This window comes from Mustela lutreola, chromosome 12 (genome assembly GCF_030435805.1).
Source record: "Mustela lutreola isolate mMusLut2 chromosome 12, mMusLut2.pri, whole genome shotgun sequence".
Classification (NCBI taxonomy): Eukaryota; Metazoa; Chordata; class Mammalia; order Carnivora; family Mustelidae; genus Mustela; species Mustela lutreola.
Window position 1 is genome coordinate 26,280,297 of NC_081301.1, and position 19,902 is coordinate 26,300,198.

General features: G+C 36.3%; 2 protein-coding genes across 2 annotated transcripts in view; both read right to left on the bottom strand.

Annotated features, from left to right (window-relative positions):
• TMEM38B (transmembrane protein 38B) overlaps nucleotides 1-19,902 on the bottom strand; it is a 58,145-nt gene that overhangs the window by 7,694 nt on the left and 30,549 nt on the right. Inside the window, exon 5 of the mRNA XM_059142051.1 lies at nucleotides 19,510-19,627. Within this exon, the coding sequence (XP_058998034.1) occupies nucleotides 19,510-19,627 (118 nt within the window). The remainder of the gene's footprint in view (nucleotides 1-19,509; nucleotides 19,628-19,902) is intronic.
• LOC131812465 (protein S100-A10-like) lies at nucleotides 920-1,570 on the bottom strand. Its single transcript, XM_059142052.1, has one exon. The coding sequence runs from the start codon at nucleotides 1,472-1,474 to the stop codon at nucleotides 1,181-1,183; it is 294 nt and encodes a 97-aa protein (XP_058998035.1). The 5' UTR covers nucleotides 1,475-1,570; the 3' UTR covers nucleotides 920-1,180.

The window sequence follows — 19,902 nt, forward strand, 5'->3', positions numbered from 1 at the left end:
GGAAGAATTCAATACAGAGAGACCTCTAAAAGAAGCTTTTGACCATTTATCAGTCACTCAAATATATATTTGAAATCTACTTGGGGCACCTGGGTGGCTCAGTGGGTTAAACCTCTGTCTTCAGCTCAGGTCATGATCTTAGGGTCCTGGGATGGAGCCCTGCATTGGGCTCTCTGCTCAGCAGGGAGCCTGCTTCCTCCTCCTCTCTCTGCCTACCTTTCTGCCTACTTGTGATCTCTGTCTGTCAAATAAATAGATAAATTAATTTAAAAAAATAATTTAAATAAATAAATAAATAAAATCTACTAAAATACTAAACAAACTGCCAGGAATACAGTGATAAATGAAACAAATGTGATCCCTATCCTCAAAGTTTAAAAGTACAATGTAGGGGCGCCTGAGTGGCTCAGTGGGTTAAGCCTCTGCCTTTGGCTCAGGTCATGATCTCAGGGCCCTAGGATCAAGCCCCGCATCCAGTTCTCTGCTTGGCAGGGAGGCTGCTTCCCTTCTCTCTTTCTGACTGCCTCTCTGCCTACTTGTGATCTGTCAAATACATAAATAAAATCTTTTAAAAAATAAAAGTAGAGTGTGTATGTCTCATATTTCTCTTCATAATATCTTAAGGATAGAGTCTGGGTTTTATTCCAAGTTGATATGCCCATATGTATCCCTCAAAGGGCCTAATAACACTGTCCCTCATTCATGTTTTCATTAACATACTATCTGAATACACCTCTCAACAGCATTCAGCACAACTCACTAGAGTCTATTCTTCCTAAAACTGTATCTTGGTTTTCCCCTTGTCTAACAACTTCTTTCCGGTTTCCCATTCTGATTCTTCCTTCTCTAAGTATTAAAGAATCTCATAGCTCTGTCCTCATTCCTGTCTTATTCTGTTTCTCCTTGTAATATAACTGCCTTCTTTTTTTTTTTTTTTTTTTTTGAGGAACTAAAAAAAGGAATTTGTTTATTGAGGGCAAGAGGATGCAAACAATATAAAAATCAAAACTCAAAAGCTTATCTGACTTTTCTTTCTCTGCTTCTCAAATGGGGGTTGGATTTTATTTGTAAATTTTCTGAGGGTCTCCAACTGCCAATGGAATCCTTTATACAGAGGGAAGCTGTGTGACAGATTCCTTAAGAGACCCTTCGGAAGAACTCTCATTGGGCAGGAGTGGTGCTATTTCTTTCCCTTCTGCTTCATGTGTACTACAAAATAGTCATTGCATGCAATGGTGAGCCCTGCGATTAGCGAGAAGAAGCTCTGGAAGCCCACTTTGCCATCTCGGCACTGGTCGAGGTCCTTCATTATTTTGTCCACGGCCATAGGGTCTTTCTGATTTTCCAAAAATCCAGGGAACTCCTTTTCCATGAGTACTTGCAGGTCCTCCTTTCTTAAGTAGCCTTTATCACCAGCAAACTTGTGAAATGTGAACATCATGGTTTCCATGGCATGTTCCATTTGAGACGGCATTTTGGTGAGGTCTGTTGAAACCTTGGCCCGAGGCGCAGCAGGGACGATTGGCTGGGTGGGACGCGCGGCCAGTCTATAACTGCCTTCTTAATTTATAAATTAAATACAATCTCAATTAAAAAAATGCCAACAAGTTTTTTATAGAGTTAAGACAAATTACTATTTTTTTAAAGATTTATTTATTTATTTATTTGACAGGCAAAGATCACAAGTAGGCAGAGAGGCAGGCAGAGAGAGAGGAGGAAGCAGGCTCCCTGCTGAGCAGAGAATCCGATGTGGGGCTCGATCCCAGGACCCTGGGATCATGACCTAAGCTGAAGGCAGAGGCCCCAACCCACTAAGTCACCCAGGCATCCCAAGACAAATTGCTATTAAAGTTCATACTGATATGCAAAAATAGCTGGAAAAAAGTTGAAGAGAAAAACAAACATGAAAGAATATCCAAAAACACTGAAAGCAAAAAATTCCAAAAGTACGTGATTCTCCATAGCATTATAGATAGAACACAGAGCCAGACTTTTTAAATTTTGCCAGCCAGATAAATGAGAAATGATATCTGAGTGTTATTTTAATTAATTTCTCAAATGATGAGTGTTGCGTATCTTTTCACATGTTTGAAAGATATCATATCTTCTCTATGTGAATTGTCTGTTGACAGCTTCCTTTTAATCCTTCTATCAGGTTTTTGGCCATGTATACCTTAATTTTTAAGAAGTTGTTATTATTACATAGATAAGCCTCTGTGATATATGTCACAAGTACTTCCATCACAATTTGACAGCTGTATTTTTTACTTTGTCCATGGTACTTTCTTCCATGCAACTTTTTCAAAAAGTGTTGGAGTCAAACTTATCAACCTTTTGTTTATAGAAAAAGAATAAAGAAAGCCCAGAGTAAGTAAAAGGAAGGACATACTATAGACCTGAAATTGTGAAATATCAAACAGAAAACAATGACACCAAAGGCTGGGTCTTTCCAACAAACAATGAAATTGATGAACACTTAGTAGGACTGATTTAAAAAGAAGATACAAATGACCAATACCAGGAACTAAAGCAAGGACATTACTACAAATTCTACAGACATTAAAAGGGTAACAAAGAAGTGCCAGGAAAATTTCATGCCAATAAAATAAAAAATTTAAGCAAAATGGCAAATTCCTTGAAAAATACAACTTACCAAGTGAACACAAGTAGAATAGAAAATAGTCTTATATCAAACACTGAACCAAGAAACAGTATCACCTACATAAATGCTTTCAGAGAATAGACAACTGAACACTTCTCAACTTATTTAATAAGCCAAGTGTTACGCTGATATAAAAATCAGACAAAGAAATTACAAAGAAAACTGCAAACCAATATCCTTCATGAACACACTGGAAAAAAGTCTTTTCAAAGTATCAGCAAATTGAATCTAGCAATATATAAAATGGATACATCATAGCTAAATGGGATTTTTCACAGAAATGAAAGGTTGATACAACATTTTTTAAAATCAATGTAATCTAATATATTAACAGAATACAGGAGAAAAAACCATATAATCACCTCAACCGATCCAGAACAAAGCATTTAACAAAATTCCAAACCAATTCGTGATAAAAATTCTCACCAAATTAGGAATATAAAGGAATTTCCTCAACCTGATGAAGTATATTGATAAGAATTTACAGCTCACATAACGTATGATGAATGTCTTCCCACTAAGGTTAGGAACAAGACAAAGATGTTTACTCTCACTAACCATTTCCATTCACCATTGTACTGGAGGTTCTAGCCAGGACAATAAGACAATAAAAAGAAATAAACAGTATCAATTAAAAAGGAAAAAGTAAAAAATTATACACAAGATTGCATTTGTAGAAAATACTAAGAAATCAACACAAAATATACCAGAATTAATGTGTAAATTTAGAAAGGTCACAGGATACAAGAAAAACAAGAATCAACCATAAATCTATATATAAACAATGTAAACTGTAAAATTGAACATTTTTAAATTACTATTTATAAAGGCATCCAAAAATATTAACTACTTCAGGATAAGTTTAACAAAATATATGTAAAACAATGAAAACACAAAAATTTAAGAAGACCTAAATAAACAGAGAAATATATCATATTGATAGACTGGCAGGTTCAGTATTTTTAAGATACTATTTTTCCCAAATGGATCTATAAACACAACACAAGTTCAGTCACAATCCTAGAAGCCTTGTCGGGTTTTTTTTTTGTATAAAGTGATATGCTAATCGTAACACTTAGATGAAAATGTAAAACACCTAAAATATCCAAAGAAATCTTGAGAAAGAATAAATTTGAAGTACTTACACTATTTGATTTAAGACTTATAAAATTATAGTTATATAAGATAATTTGGTATTGGTTAAAGATAGACATTAAATCAGAGTATAGTATAGTATACAGAAGTATACTATAGAGTATAGTATACAGAGTATAGTATACAGAATATAGTCCAGAAAGAGACTCACACATAAAAGGGCAACAGATATTCAACAAAGGTGCCAAGATAATTCAATGAGGGAAAAGAGAGTCTTTACAACAAATAGTCCTGGAACAAACTCGTGTTCACATGGAAAAAATAAATCTGATCCTTATCTTAAACTAATCATAAAACTTAATTTGAAATGAATCACACACCTAAATATAAAGGCAAAACTGTATGAAGAAAATACAGGTGAAAAATCCTCACAACCCTGGGGTAGGTATGGAAGAATTACTTACATAGTATACAAAAAAGCAGGGCCATAAAAGGAAAATTTCCTAAGTTGAACTTCATCAAAATTAAAAACCTCTTTTCTAAAGACAATCTTAATGAAATGAAAAAGAAAGCTACCAACTAAGAGGAAAAAATTTGCAATTCATGTATGTCATAAAGGATTGGCATCCTAAATATACAGAGAACTGTTACAATTCAATAAGAAGATAAATCATCCAAATTTCAAAAATGCGCAAAGACTAAACAAACACTGGTTAACAATAATAATATAAATGGCCAATAAGCACAAGAAAAGATGCTCAAATTTCTACTAGAGAACTGTAAAAAAAAAACAAAAACAAAAAAACCTACAGGGAGATACCACCACATATATTGGAAACAGCTAAAGACTGACAGTAACCAATATTGGCAAGGATGTAAAACAACTGGAACTCTCATACACTGCTGGTAGTAATGCTTGATGGGTACAACCATTTTGGAAAACAGTGTGTCAGTTTCTTTAAACATATGCTTTCCATATGACCCAGTAATTCCACTCCTAGTTATTTATCCAAGAGAAATGAAAATACATGTCCACATGAAGTACATGTGTTCATAGCAACTTTATTCATAATAACCTTATTGGAAAAATAAAAAACTAGAAACAATCCAAAATCTGTCAATAGATAACTGGATAAACAAACTGGGGTGTATAATGCTACTCAGCAATACAAAGGAATATCCAACAATATCCAAATCCCAAAAATATTACGCTGAATACGGGCACCTGGGTGGTTCAGTTGGTTAAAAGGCCAACTCTTGATTTTGGCTAGGTCATAATCTCATGGTCCTGGGATCAAGCCCCATGTTGGGCTCCCCACTAAGTGGGGAGTCTGCCTGTCCCTCTGCCCCTCTTCCCTACTTGAGTTTGTGCTCTCTCTCTCAAATAAAATCTTAAAAAAACATATTATGCCCAACAAAAGAAGCCAGACACAAAAGATACACAGTTTATGATTCCGTTTATATGAAACTTGAAAAAAAGATTAATCTATAGTGACAGAAACAAGGTAAGTGGTACCCTGGAGCTACAAGCAATAGTTGGGATTTACTGGAGTAATACACAAGGACCTTTCTGAAGTAACGGACATACTCTGTATCTTGATTGTGATGATTACACATGTACATAAATTTGTCAAACTAATCAAAATGTAATCTTAGAATGAGTATTTTTTATTGTATGAAAATCCAGTAAGTTAGGTTTTTAAAATTTTTTTTAAAGAGCTTGTTCCTAAGTTTTTGATAAATGTAACAGCCCTTTGAAGTCATCCTTTGTATTTCTGGAAAACATAATGTCAATCAGTCAGATTAATTTTCTCTATAAGATCCTTTAGCCCCATTTTTTTCATATTTGACACCTTGAATAAAAGACCACATATAATAAGGATGAGAAATCAGAGTACACAAAAGAATGAGTTGGTGGCTTGGGTATTAGACGGATCTGAAAGAAAAAAAAATGCTACTTTGCTAAAACATTTTCTAACAGAGATACTAATGAAGTTGGGCTCTGTACCACACACTGGGAGACCTATTGCTGTAGGTTATACGGAGTAAAGGAATGAACAGGTCACAAGATATGTGACTCCTCAGCTTTGTCAGATATTGGCAAACTGCTCTCCCAAGCTACTTCTATTTATACTCTCTCCAAATCCCTTTAAAATAGTTTATATGCTTTGTCTTCAATTCCTCTTATTCACTTCAGTCTATTATAATCACTTTTCTATTCTCTACTAGTCCACTGAAACAGCTTTAACCAAGGTCACCAAATACCTCTTCATTTCAAAATCCAACAGCCTCTTTTCAGTTTTAATCACTCTTAACCACTCAAGTCTCCCTGTGTTTTATTTCACAATAACACTATTTCACCATAACTCCTTATACCAAGGAGCCAAAAGATAATCCATGCCTCTCAAACTTTTCTCTAATCATCTCTTGTGAAATAAAAAGTGAACCTGCCAGGGCTCAAAACAAAGGCATGCCAAATATAAAACGTCGGATTTTATCTCATCTTTAAAAATGTGACTTTTGGGGGCACCTGGGCAGCTCAGTAGGTTAAAGTCTCTGCCTTCGGCTCAGGTCATGATCTCAGGGTCCTGGGATTGAGCCCCGCATCGGGCTCTCTGCTCAGTGGGAAGCCTGCTTCCCCCTCTCTCTCTGCCTACTTGTGATCTCTATCTGTCAAACAGATAAAAAATCTTTAAAAAAAAAAATGTGACTTTTGAATTCTAGCCCATAATATATTCCTGTTTAACTTAAAAATGTTTATAATAATTAACACTGAGATCAACCAGTGGTACATAATATATCACATTTATAATATGACTATGTACAGTTTCTGCCCCAAAAAGCCATAGATCCCTTAGAATATGTATAACTCTAGCTCAAGAAACATAAATGACTTGCTCAAAATTGTGAAACCTGGATTTCACATGCTCATTCCAAAGCCCATGTGATTTTCCCTACATCAACAGTCTTAATTGGCATCTATTTCTTTAATCTGAGACTTGATTTTAACAAACATTAATGACTTGTGAAAGCTGGCAAAGTAGAACTGAGTTCTCCTTGAATGAAATGAGGACCCTACAAGGGCTGAATATCATTGAATATTCAGTTTGCTTGGGCTATGGAAGAAAGGAAAGGAAGGTAAGAGAGAGGGAAAGAGACAAGAAGAGGAGGAGGAAGAAGTTTAACACATTTCTCTCAGGAAGAAAGAAAATTAATAGATCAGACTGGAAAATATTAGTTGCTATATATTTGAAACATAATGAACAAGCATATGTATAGATATATGCAGGCTCCTTATACCTCCAAAATAAAGAATATACTTACTTTTCATATATACAAATAATTATAAAATCTCATCAATATTGAAAGGAAATGAAGTCTCAACAAACACAAGAATAACAGACAGACCCACATACACCATCTATAATGCAGTTAAAGAAAAGTTTTTAAAAGTTTAAAAGATTTTTTTTAATTTCTGAAATTTTAAAATACACTCTTAAACATTTTTGGTGAAAGAAGAAATTCTAATTGTAAGTTAAGAGGAATTTAAACTGGGGTGCCTGAGTGACACAGTCAGTTAAATGTCTGTAAGTTTTGGCTCAGGTCATGATCTCAGGGTCTTGGAATTGAGCCCTGCATCAGGCTCCTTCCTCAGCAAGGAATCTGCTGAAGTATATCTTACCCTCTCCCTCTACCTCTCCCCATACTTGCTTGCATGCTTGCTTGCTCTCGGATAAATGGATAAATCTTTAAAAAAAAGGAATTTAAATTGAATGACAGTAAAAGCACATATGTGAAAACGTGTGATGTGAGACACAGCAATGTAAAACAATATGAATGAGAGGAACAACAAAACCAAAAATTGGTCCTCTGAAAAGATTGACAATACACAAAAACCTTTGACAAGACGGATCAAATAGATCCTTAATGACAGAATAATTGGTTCTAGACTCCAGGCATAAAAACCATAAATCTGACCAAAAAAAGAGGTAAGTACTTTTACGATCTGACAACAGAGAGTAAAAGACTGATCATGAAAAGAGAGTAACTGATGAAGTGATCCATACATGTACCTCACTTCTGCCTCAGGACAGTTTTCAAGCAGAAAGCTTGAAGTGAAATTGACGTGGCAGAGACTGAACTCAGTGAAGCTAAACAGAACTTGGATCTGCAGGGCCATGTATCAAACGGGAGGAAAATGGGTAAGCACGGTGCGGGGGTGCAGAAGAGATTTCAGATATCTGTATGGGATGGTGCCACAAGTTCTTGGCTTAGGGCTAGCCTGCATATGTCAAGAGAGAAACTTCCTGGGGCCTATCACAGATTGGCTGCTAGTGGGTTGAGATATCAAAAGATACACCACAGATTGAGCAATGGTAGGGGAAATTTACTTTCTGTTTCTCTTACAGAACACACAATTTAAATACTTGCATTATAGCTTTCTATGTGTTTGTTTTACTTTTGTGGAGTTATTCTCTTTGAAAAGAGAAATCAAATTTATTAGCATCTCTCTATGCCAAAACACTAGATTATTATCCAAAACAGACTGCACATTTCCTGACTATACAAACAATACAGGAAAAGAACAAAGCAAAGAAAAATAAATAATTACTGCCAAATCTTTCCCTATATATTCTATCAATTCATTTTTTTATATCTAAGAAATGAAAAACTACAGTAGCTACTCAGAAACAAATGAAAAGCCATTTAAAAATCAATATAAATATAAATGGAATTTAGGCAAAAATATGGGTTAAAATGCATTCTATTTAGAAATTGGTGGATAATTAGGAAAATGCTAATATAATTATGGGAAATATAATTATGAGACAAGTTCAATACTGTATGTTATTATCACACTGCAATATGGTATTTAAGTTTAGGTTTTATATTAAAGAACTCTATGTCCAGCAATTATTGTAACAAAAACTCATTTTTATTGAACAAATTAAGCCTTCAACAAAAACTAATGCTTGTAATTAAAAAGTTCAAGATATGGGCACCTGGGTGGCTCAGTGGGTTAAGCCGCTGCCTTCGGCTCAGGTCATGATCTCAGGGTCCTGGGATCGAGTCCCGCATCGGACTCTCTGCTCAGCGGGGAGCCTGCTTCCCTCTCTCTCTCTGCCTGCCTCTCTGCCTACTTGTGATCTCTCTCTGTCAAATAAATAAATAAAATCTTAAAAAAAATAAAATTAAAAAAAATTAAAAGTTCAAGATAATGGTTTACTAATTAGCCCATAATACACGTTCATTTTCTTTAAAGTTAGAAAATCTCAGAAGCTATACAGTTCCCAACACTCTTTCAGGATGAAAACACTCAACATGTGAGGAATAGAAGGGAACTAACTTCCTCAATCTGATAAAGGGCATCAGTGAAAGACCCACAGTTAATATCATACTTAATAGTGAAAGACTAAATGGCAACTGAGGGTTGCCAGGGGGAGAGGAGGGTGGTGGGGTTATGGACATTGGGGTGGGTATGTGCTATGGTGAGTGCTGTGAAGTATGTAAACCTGGCAATTCACAGACCTGTACCCCTGGGGCTAATAATACATTATATGTTTATAAAAAATTTTAAAATTATATAAAAAAAAAGAAAGACTAAATGGCTTCACCTTAAGATCCAGGAAAAAGACAAGGATGGTCATTCTATTTCTACTAAACACTGTATTAGATTGTCTAGCCAGGGCAACTACACAAGAAAATTAGATAGAAAACATGCAGATTGGAAAGAAAGAAGCACTGGCTCCTAGGTGGTTCAGTCAGTTAAGCAGCCAACTCTTGACTTTGGTTCGGATCCTGGAATCAAGCCCTGCGTCTGGGTCTGTGCTCAGCTGCAAGCCTGCCTGAGGATTCTCTCTCTCCTACTCCTTCTGCCTCTCTCCCACTCCTCTGCCTCTCTCCCTGCCTCAAATAAATAAATCTTAAAAAAAAAAAAAAAAAAAAAAAAAAGAAGTAATACCTTCTCTATCTGAGGTTAACATGATCTTAAATATATAAAATCCTAAAGAATCCACACCAAAAAACCCCACAAAACCTATTAGGGCTAACAAACAAATTTATCTGCAAGATTACAAAATACAAGATCAAAAATCAATTTTATTTCTACACATTTACAATGTACAACCTGGAAAACTAAAAAGCAATTACATTTACTACTGCATTAAAAACAACAGGAAGAAATTTAACAAAAGGAGTGTGTGTACAACTCGTACACTGAAAACATTTTGAAAAAATATTTTAAAAGACCTAATAAAAAGGGGAAGGAGTCAAGATGGCGGAGAAGTAGGAGTCTAAGATGACATCAAGTAGGAGGAGATCAGCTAGATAGGTATCAAACCATTCCAAACACCTACAAATCCAACAGGAGATGGAAGAGAAGAAGAGCAGCAATTCTAGAAGCAGAAAATCGACCACTTTTTGAATAGTAGGGCCTGAGGAGAAGTGAATCCGAAGCGACGGGAAGATAAGACTGTGGGGGGAGGGGCCAGCTCCTGGCAGGTGGCAGAACAACGGAGCACAAAATCAGAACTTTTAGAAGTCTGCTCCACTGAGGGACATCACTCCAGAGGCTAAGCAGGGGTGGAGCTCTCGCAGGGACAGTGTGGTCTTAAGTCCCGAAGGATCAAAGACGGCTCGGGGGTGTCTGAGTATAACAGAGCTTACAAGTATTAGAGCAGGGAAGCCGGCTAGAGACAGAGCAGAGGAGTGAGCTCTTAGCTCGGGGTTACCTTAAACTGTGATCCGTGGCACAGTCAAGCCACTGCTCTTTGAGCAGGGACCCCACAAGTGGTAGATCTGGGGAGACACCCCTGAAGAGCTGCATGGATCTACTGGGTTTGGGGACTCCAAACGAGGCTGTGTGCCAGAGACAGAAACGCTCCATCACAGGCCTGGTGAGCTCAGAGCGTAGGTGGAGACCAGGGAGATGAGAGTGATTGAGTGCTTTTCTCTGAGGGTGCACTGAGGAGTGGGGCCCCGAGCTTTAGACTCCTCTGAGCCAGAGATTGGGGGGACGCCATTTTCATTTCCATCCTCCAGAGCACTACAGAAACCGTTCAAGGAACAAAAGCTCCCGAGCGAACCAGAGTAGATTACTTAGCCCAAGGGCAGTGTAATTCCGCTTCAGGCAAAGACACTTGAGATTCACTATAATATGCCCCTCCCCCAGGAGATCAGCAAGAACATCCAACCAAGATCAAGTTCACTGATCAAGGAGAACAGTGGAATGCCAGAAAAGGGGAAAGCAAAGCATGGAATTCATGGCTTTCTCCCCATGATTCTTCAGTCTTGCAAAGTTAATTAAATTAAAAAATTTTTTTTTCTTATTCTAATTTTTTTAACTTTTACTCTTTCCTCTTTTAATGTTTTTTTATCTAGTTTATCTTAACAACACCTTTCTTAAAAAAAATCTTTTTGAAACTTTATTATTATAGTCATATTTTATCCTTCATTGTATCTAACTTTATCTTTTGTATATACATAAGGTTTTTTCTTCTAAAAAATTTTGTAATACATATTCTTCTAATAGATCAAAATACACCCTAAATCTAGCACAGGGTTTGCTCTAGTCTCCAGCCTGAGCAAATTCTCTCCACTTTCTTTTTCTTTCTTTTTCACAACCAACTTATCTTATCAACTCCTTTTTTAGAATTTTTTTAAAATTTTCATCCTTACCATCATATTCCATCCCTTAATCATGTTTAACCTTATTTTTGTGTGTGTGTGTGTATATATATATATACATATATATATATATTATTTTTTTTTTCTTTCTTTAAAAGTTTGGGAGGTAGTTTCTTCTAAGAGACCAAAAAACTCCCAAAATCAATTGGGTCACTCTGTTCTAATCACCAGTCTAACATATATATTTTCTCTTTTCTTTCTCATTTTTTTTTATTTCTTTTTTTAACTTCTTTTTACCCCCTTTCTTCTCCCCACAATTTGGTGTCTCTTCTGATTTGGTTAACACACATTTTTCAGGGTCTTGGTTATCCTTTTAGTATTTTATTCTCTCATTCATATATTCTTATCTGGGTAAAATGACAAGGCAGAAAAACTCACCACAAAAAAAAGAAAGAACAAGAGGCAGTACCAAAGGCTAGGGACCTAATCAATATGGACATTGTAACATGTCAGATCTAGAGTTCAGAATGATGATTCTCAAGGTGCTAGCTAGGCTCAAAAAAGGCATAGAAGATATTAGAGAAACTCTGTCTAGGGAAATAAAAGCCCTTTCTGGAAAAATAAAAGAACTAAAATCTAACCAAGCTGAAATAAAAAAAGCCATTAATGAGATGCAATATAAAATGGAGGCTCTTACTCTAGGATAAATGAGCAGAAGAGAGAATTAGCGATATAGAAGACCAAATGACAGAGAATAAAGAAGCTGAGCAAAAGAGAAACAAACAACTACTGGACCACAAGGGGAGAATTCGAGAAAGAAGTGATACCGTAAGACAAAACAATATTAGAATAATTGGGATTCCAGAAGAAGAAGAAAGAGAGAGGGTATATTGGAGCAAATTATTGTAGATAATTTCCCTAATATGGCAAAGGGAACAAGCATCAAAATCCAGGAGGCACAGAGAACCCCCCTCAAAATCAGTAAGAATAGGTCCACACCCCATCATCTAATAATAAAACTCACAAGTCTTAGAAAGAGAAAATCCTGAAAGCAGCTCGGGACAACAAGTCTGTAACAAAAAATGGTAAAAATATTAGATTGGCAGCAGACTTATCCAGAGACCTGGCAGTCCAGAAAGAATTGGCATGATATATTCAGAGCACTAAATGAGAAAAACATGCAGCCAAGAATACCATATCTAGCTAGATCATCACTGAAAATAGAAGGAGAGATAAAAAGTTTTCAGGACAAATTAAAACATTTTAATTTTTAATAAACACCATTTTAATAAACACCAAAGCAATTCTACAGGAAATATTGAAAAGAGCCCTCTAAGCAAAGAGAGAGCCTAAATGGTACATAGACCCGAAAGGAACAGAGAAAATATACAGTAAGAGTCACCTTACAGGTAATAAAATCACACTAAATTTATATCTTTCTATAGTTACTCCGAATATAAGTGGGCTAAATGCCCCAGTCAAAAGACACAGCATATAAGATCAGATTTAAAAAAAAAAAACAAGAGGAAAATATATAGCAATACAAGCCTTTCTCAAGAAACAAGAAAAGTCTCAAATACACAACCTAATCCTACCACTAAAGGAGCTAGAGAAAGAACAACAAAGAAAGCCTAAACCCAGCAGGAGAAGAGAAATAATAAAGATCAGAGCAGAAATCAATGAAATAGAAACCAAAAAAACAATAGAACAAATCAACGAAACAAGGAGTTGGCTCTTTGAAAGAATTAATAAGACTGATAAACCCCTGGCCAGACTTGTCAAAAAGAAAAGAGAAAGGACCCAAATAAATAAAATCATAGATGAAAGAGGGGAAATTACAACCAACACCAAAGAAATACAAACCATTTAAAAACATATTATGAGCAACTATTCGCCAGCAAATTTGACAATCTGGAAGAAAAGGATGCATTCCTAGAGACACAGAAACTACCACAACTGAACCAGGATGAAATTGAAAACCAGTACCATAACAAGTAAGGAGATTTTTTTTTTTTTAAGATTTTATTTATTTATTTGACAGACAGAGATCACAAGTAGGCAGAGAGGCAGGCAGAGAGAGAGAGAGAGAGGGAAGCAGGCTTCCTGCGGAGCAGAGAGCCCGATGCGGGGCTCGATCCCAGGACCCTGAGATCATGACCCGAGCCGAAGGCAGCAGCCCAAACCACTGAGCCACCCAGGCGCCCCATAAGTAAGGAGATTTAAACAGTCATCAAAAATCTCCCAACAAACAAGCGCCCAGGGCCAAACGGCTTCCAAGGGGAATTCTATCAAATATTTAAAGAAGAATTAATAACTGTTCTTCTGAAACTGTTCCAAAAAATAGAAATGGAAGGTCAACTTCCAAACTCATTTTGAGGCCAGCATTACCTTGATCCCAAACCAGACAAAGACCCCTTCAAAAAAAAGAGATTTACAGACCAATTTTCTTGATGAACACAGGTGCAAAAACTGTCACCAAAATACTAGCCAATAGGATCCAACAATACATTATAAGGATTATTCACCACGACCAAGTGGGATTTATTCCTGGGCTGCAAGGTTGGTTCAACATCCGCAAATCAATGTGATATAATACATTAATAAAAGAAAGAACAAGAACCATATGATACTCCAATAGATGCTGAAAAAGCATTTGACAAAGTACAGCATCCCTTCCTGATCAAAACTCTTCAAAGTGTAGGGATAGAGAGCACATAACTCAATATCATCAAAGCCATCTATGAAAAACCCACCGCAAATAACAGTCTCAATGGAGAAAAACTGAGAGCTTTTCCACTAAGGTCAGGAACACGGCAGGGATGTCCATCATCATCACTGCTATTCAACATAGTACTAGAAGTCCTAGCCTCGGTAATCAGACAACAAAAAGAAATTAAAGGCATCCAAATTGGCAAAGAAGAAGTCAGACTATCACTCTTTTCAGATGATATGATACTATATGTGGAAAACCCAAAAGGTTCTACTCCAAATCTGTTAAAACTTCTACAGGAATTCAGTAAAGTGTCAGGATATAAAATCAATGCACAGAAATCAATTGCATTTCTATACACCAACAGCAAGACAGAAGAAGGAGAGGGCAGTCAATGCCATTTACAATTGCACCCAAAACCATAAGATACCTAGGAATAAACCTAACCAAAGAGGCTAAGAATCGGTACTCAGAAAACTATAAAGTACTCATGAAAGAAACTGAGGAAGACACAAAGAAATGGGAAAATGTTCCACACTCATGGATTGGAAGAACAACTATTATGAAAATGTCTATGCTACCTAAAGCAATCTACACATTTAATGCAATCCCTATCAAAATCCCATCCATTTTTTTTTTCAAAGAAATGGAACAACTAATCCTAAAATTTATATGGAACCGGAAAAGACCTTGAATAGCGAGAGGAATGTTGAAAAAGAAAGCTGAAGTTGGTGGCACTACAATTCCAGACTTCAAGCTCTATTACAAAGCTGTCATCATCAAGACAGCATGGTACTGGCACAAAAACAGACACATAGATCAGTGGAACAGAATAGAGAGCCCAGAAATGGACCCGCAACTCTATGGTCAACTAATCTTTGATAAACCAGGAAACAATGTCCAATGGAAAAAAGACAGCCTCTTCAACAAACAGTGTTGGGAAAATTGGACAGCCACATGCAGAAGAATGAAACTAGACCATTTCCTTACACCACACACAAAAATAGACTCAAAATGGAAGAAAGATCTCAATGTGAGAAAGGAATCCATCAAAATCTTTGAGGAGAACACAGGTGGCATCTGACCTCAGCCGCAGCAAATTCTTCCTAGAAACATTGCCAAAGGCAAGGGAAGCAAGGACAAAAATGAACTATTGGGACTTCATCCAGATCAAAAGCTTTTGCACAGCAAAGGAAACAGTCAACAAAACCAAAAGCCAACTGACAGAATAGGAGAAGATATTCACAAATGATGTATCAGATAAAGGGCTAGTATCCAAAATCTATAAAAAACTTATCAAACTCAACACCCAAAGAACAAATAATCCAATCAAGAAATGGGCAGAGGGGGTGGCGCCTGGGTGGCTCAGTGGGTTAAAGCCTCTGCCTTCAGCTCAGGTCATGATCCCAGTGTCCTGGGATCGAGCCCCGCATCGGGCTCTCTGCTCAGCAGGGAGCCTGCTTCCTCCTTTCTCTGCCTGCCTCTCTGCCTACTTGTGATCTCTGTCTGTCAAATAAATAAATAAAATCTTTTTTAAAAAAAAGAAAAGAAAAAGAAATGGGCAGAGGACATGAACAGTCATTTCTGCAAAGAAGACATCCAGATGGCCAACAGACACATGAAAAAATGCTCCAGATCACTCGGCATCAAGGAAATACAAATCAAAACCACAATGAGATACCACCTCACACCAGTCAGAATGACTAAAATTAACAAGTCAGGAAACGACAGATGCTGGTGAGGATGCAGAAAAAGGGGAACCCTCCTACACTGTTGGTGGGAATGAAAGCTGATGCAGCCACTCTGGAAAACAGCATGGAGGTTACCCTATGACCCAGCAATCGCACTACTGGGTATTTTACCCTAAAGATACAAAGGTAGTGATTCGAAGGGGCACATGCACCTGAATGTTTATAGAAGCAATGTCCACAGCAGCCAAACTATGGAAAGAACCTAGATGTCCATCAACAGATGAATGGATAAAGAAGATGTGGCATATATATGATATATTTTATATATATATATATATATATATATATATATATAATGGAAAACTATGCAGCCATCAAAAGAAATGAAATCTTGCCATTTGTGACCTGGATGGAACTAGCAGGTATTATGCTGAGCAAAATAAGTCAATCATAGAAAGGCAATTATCATATAATCTCCCTGATATGAGGAAGTTAAGAGGCAAAGTAGGGTTTTGGGGGGGTAAGGAAGGAAAAAATGAAACAAGATGGGATCAGGAGGGAGACAAACCATAAGAGACTCTTAATCTCACAAAACAAACCGAGGGTTGCCGGGGGGCAGGTATAGGGAGAGAGTGGTTGGGTTATGGACATTGGGGAAGGTATGTGCTATGGCAAGTGCTGTGAAGTGTGTAAACCTGGTGATTCACAAACCTGTACTCCTGGGGCTAACATTATATGTTAATTAAAAATAAAAAATTTTTAAAAAAAGACCAAACCAGGAAGACAAACCAGGAAACAATGAACTGAACCAGACATCTGTGTTGACAGATTGATAGCCTTAACAGTGTTAGGGTGATAATACTCCCAAACTTCCTTGCAGATTCAATGCAATCTCTAAGAAAATAAGAGCTGGCCTTGTTTGCAGAAATTATGACATTAAACCTAAAATTTATATGGAGATCCAAGTGACCCAGAATGGTCAAAACAATCCTTAGGAAGAATAAATTCAGAGGATTCACACTTCTCAATTTCAAAACTAAGTATGAAGCTAAATGAATTAAGACAGTATGGTATGGGTAGAATGGTGAGCAAATAGATGAAGGGAAGAAAAGTGAGGGAGAAAAAAATCCAGAAAATACCCTCACATTTACAGCTGATTTTCAGCAAGGGTGCCAAGACAATTCAATGAGGGAAAGAATAGTCCTTTCAACACATAATACTAGGATGACAAGATATCCGCAGAACCTGAATTTGAATGTAATGAATATGCATGTAAAATAATGAATTAATGAATATGTATGTTAAAATACATATCCACAGAATGTAAAAGAATGAAGTTGAATTGAGTCCTTCCTCATACCATACTCAAAAATTAACTCAAAATAGATCACAGAGCTAAATATTAGAGATAAAGCTTTAAAACTCACAGAAGAAAACATAGAGGTAATCTTTTTAACTTTAAATTTAGCAATAGTTTCTTAGATATGACAGCAAAAGCATAGACAACAAAAGAGAAAATAGGTAAACTGGACTTCATCAAAATTTTGGGAATCAGTGCTTCTAAAACATGACCAAGGAAGTGAAAGACAATCCAAAGAATGGGAAAAAACATCTGCAAATCAGAAATCTAGTAAGGGTCTAGGATGCAAAATATATGAGGAATTCTTACAACTCAACATTAAAAAGACAAATGGAAACAATTGAAAATGGGCAAGTAATCTGAAGAGACATTTTTCCAAAGAAGATCTACAAGGAACCTTATGAAAAGATGCTCAACATCATCAGTCCTCAGGGAAATGTAAGTCAAAATCACAATGAGATGCTCCTTCACCCCCACTAGAATGGCTCTAATAAAAAAGACAAGAGTTGATGATGGTATACGAAATGAGAATTTTCATACACTACTGGTAGGAATGTAAAACGATGAAAACACCATGGAAAACAGTCTGTTAGTTCCCCAAAGGCTAAAAACAGAATTATGATTATCTAGTCCATTTCTATATCACATACCCAAAAGAAATGAAATACATATCCACATTAAAAAAGTGCAATAATGCTTATGGCTCATTATTCCTACTAACCAAAATATAAAACAACCCAAATATCCATCAAATGATGGATAAACAATATGTGGTATATCCATATGATGGATAATTACTTGGCAATAAAAAAGGAGTAACATACTGATACATACTATACCATGGATGAACCTCAAAAACATTACACAGAATGAAAGAAACATGTCACAAAGCCACGTATTTATGATACCAACTACATGAAATCTTAGAACAGGAAAATTTATAAACAAAAACACTAGAGGGACGCCTGGGTGGCTCAGTTGGTTGGACGGCTGCTTTCGGCTCAGGTCATGGTCTCGGAGTCCGGGATCGAGTCCCGCATCGGGCTCCCAGCTCCATGGGGAGTCTGCTTCTCCCTCTGACCTTCTCGCTCATGCTCTCTCACTGTCTCTCTCTCAAATAAATAAATAAAATATTTAAAAACAAAAACAAAAACAAAACAAAACAAAACACTGGAGAGTAGAATACTGGTTGCCCACAGTTGGGGGGCTGAGGGAAAATGTGGGACTGTTAATGGGCATGATGGGTTTTTTTGGAATGCTGAAAATGTTTTAATACTGATTATGATGACAGCTGCACAATTCTGTGACTACACAAAAACAAAACATTGAAATGTACACTTAAATGGATGAATTTTATGGTATGTAACATATATCTCAATAAGCTGTTACAAAAAATACACACAGCTCAAAATGTGAGGACTGGAAGAGAAGGACACATATGAGAGAAACTGCCTCAGATATTTGCAGTACTTAAAATACAGCCACAGATCACCTCCACTGCAGAAACTACTGGAACAAAAGGAAATGACCGCTCTAACAACTTGACTCTAAGATATAAATTTATATAATACATAATGTTTTCCTTTTAATAATTCCATGGGTAAATTTTTAACCAAAAATACCTATAGAATTCCTCTACACTTAAATAATAATCTTATTTTAAAACCAACCATCTACTTTTGAATAGCAAACAATACTAATAATGGTAAGAATAACAATAATCAGAATTAGCCTCATGATGCGAATAAAATTCGTAAGATATGTCACAGTGATAGAAGGATATGCACCATCTCCAATCTTCTCAACAATCATACAATGAAGATGAGGAAATCAGGATTCAGAGACATTAAGTGACTTGCCTTATTCAGCAAAGCTAGGATTTGAACTTAAGATTACCTGTCTCCAAAACCTGTGATCTTAAACCACACTATCTTCTATCTTCAAGATGGAATAAAGCTTCCAACGAGGCAGTAATAATACAAGAAACTAAGCACAAGTATGTCCTACTATAAAATTTTGTAATGTTAAAGCTTAAAGGTACCTCAGAGAACATCTACCCCAAGTACCTAATTTTACAAATGAGACAATGCTATCTGCAGTCTCTGATCAGCTAGAGCTATTTCCACTACTCTCTGGTGTCCAATATACTATTAGACTATCTGCAAATCTTTCTTGATAGCCTGGCATGAGTCAAACAAGAGCTGTGTTTCAGAAGCTCATGGATGCACTGAATAAATAAGCCGAAATTTACCTTTTTAGACTGTAATAGTATTTAAAAATGTATGTTCCTGTTACTTGCAAAGTATGCAGAATTCTGGTCATACAGAATTTAGAATACTGATTTAAAGCTACTTTGAATTCTTACCTTTGTGGCCACAAGAAACATGGTATAAAGGAACATAAGGTTATGCCTTGATACCGCCAGATGCTTCGTATGCTGGAAAGTGAAGATAACTGACCCCAGTAGGGTTACCTTCGCAGGGCTGAAAATAAAACACATTATAAGTCAGTAAGTAACAAACACATTATAAGTCAGTAAGTATATTTCTTTGAGAAATATAGAGATGGATTGAGAAATATAGAGATGGATCATGTTCAGATCACTCTGGAAAATATTAATTTAATGAGTTATTAACAGACAAAAATGAGTTACATAAATATACTTATAAAATTTTAGAAGTGCTAAGCTATATAAAGTATAATTTCACTCTGATAAAATACCAGAGATCTTAGAATGTTCATACATATATGATGACTC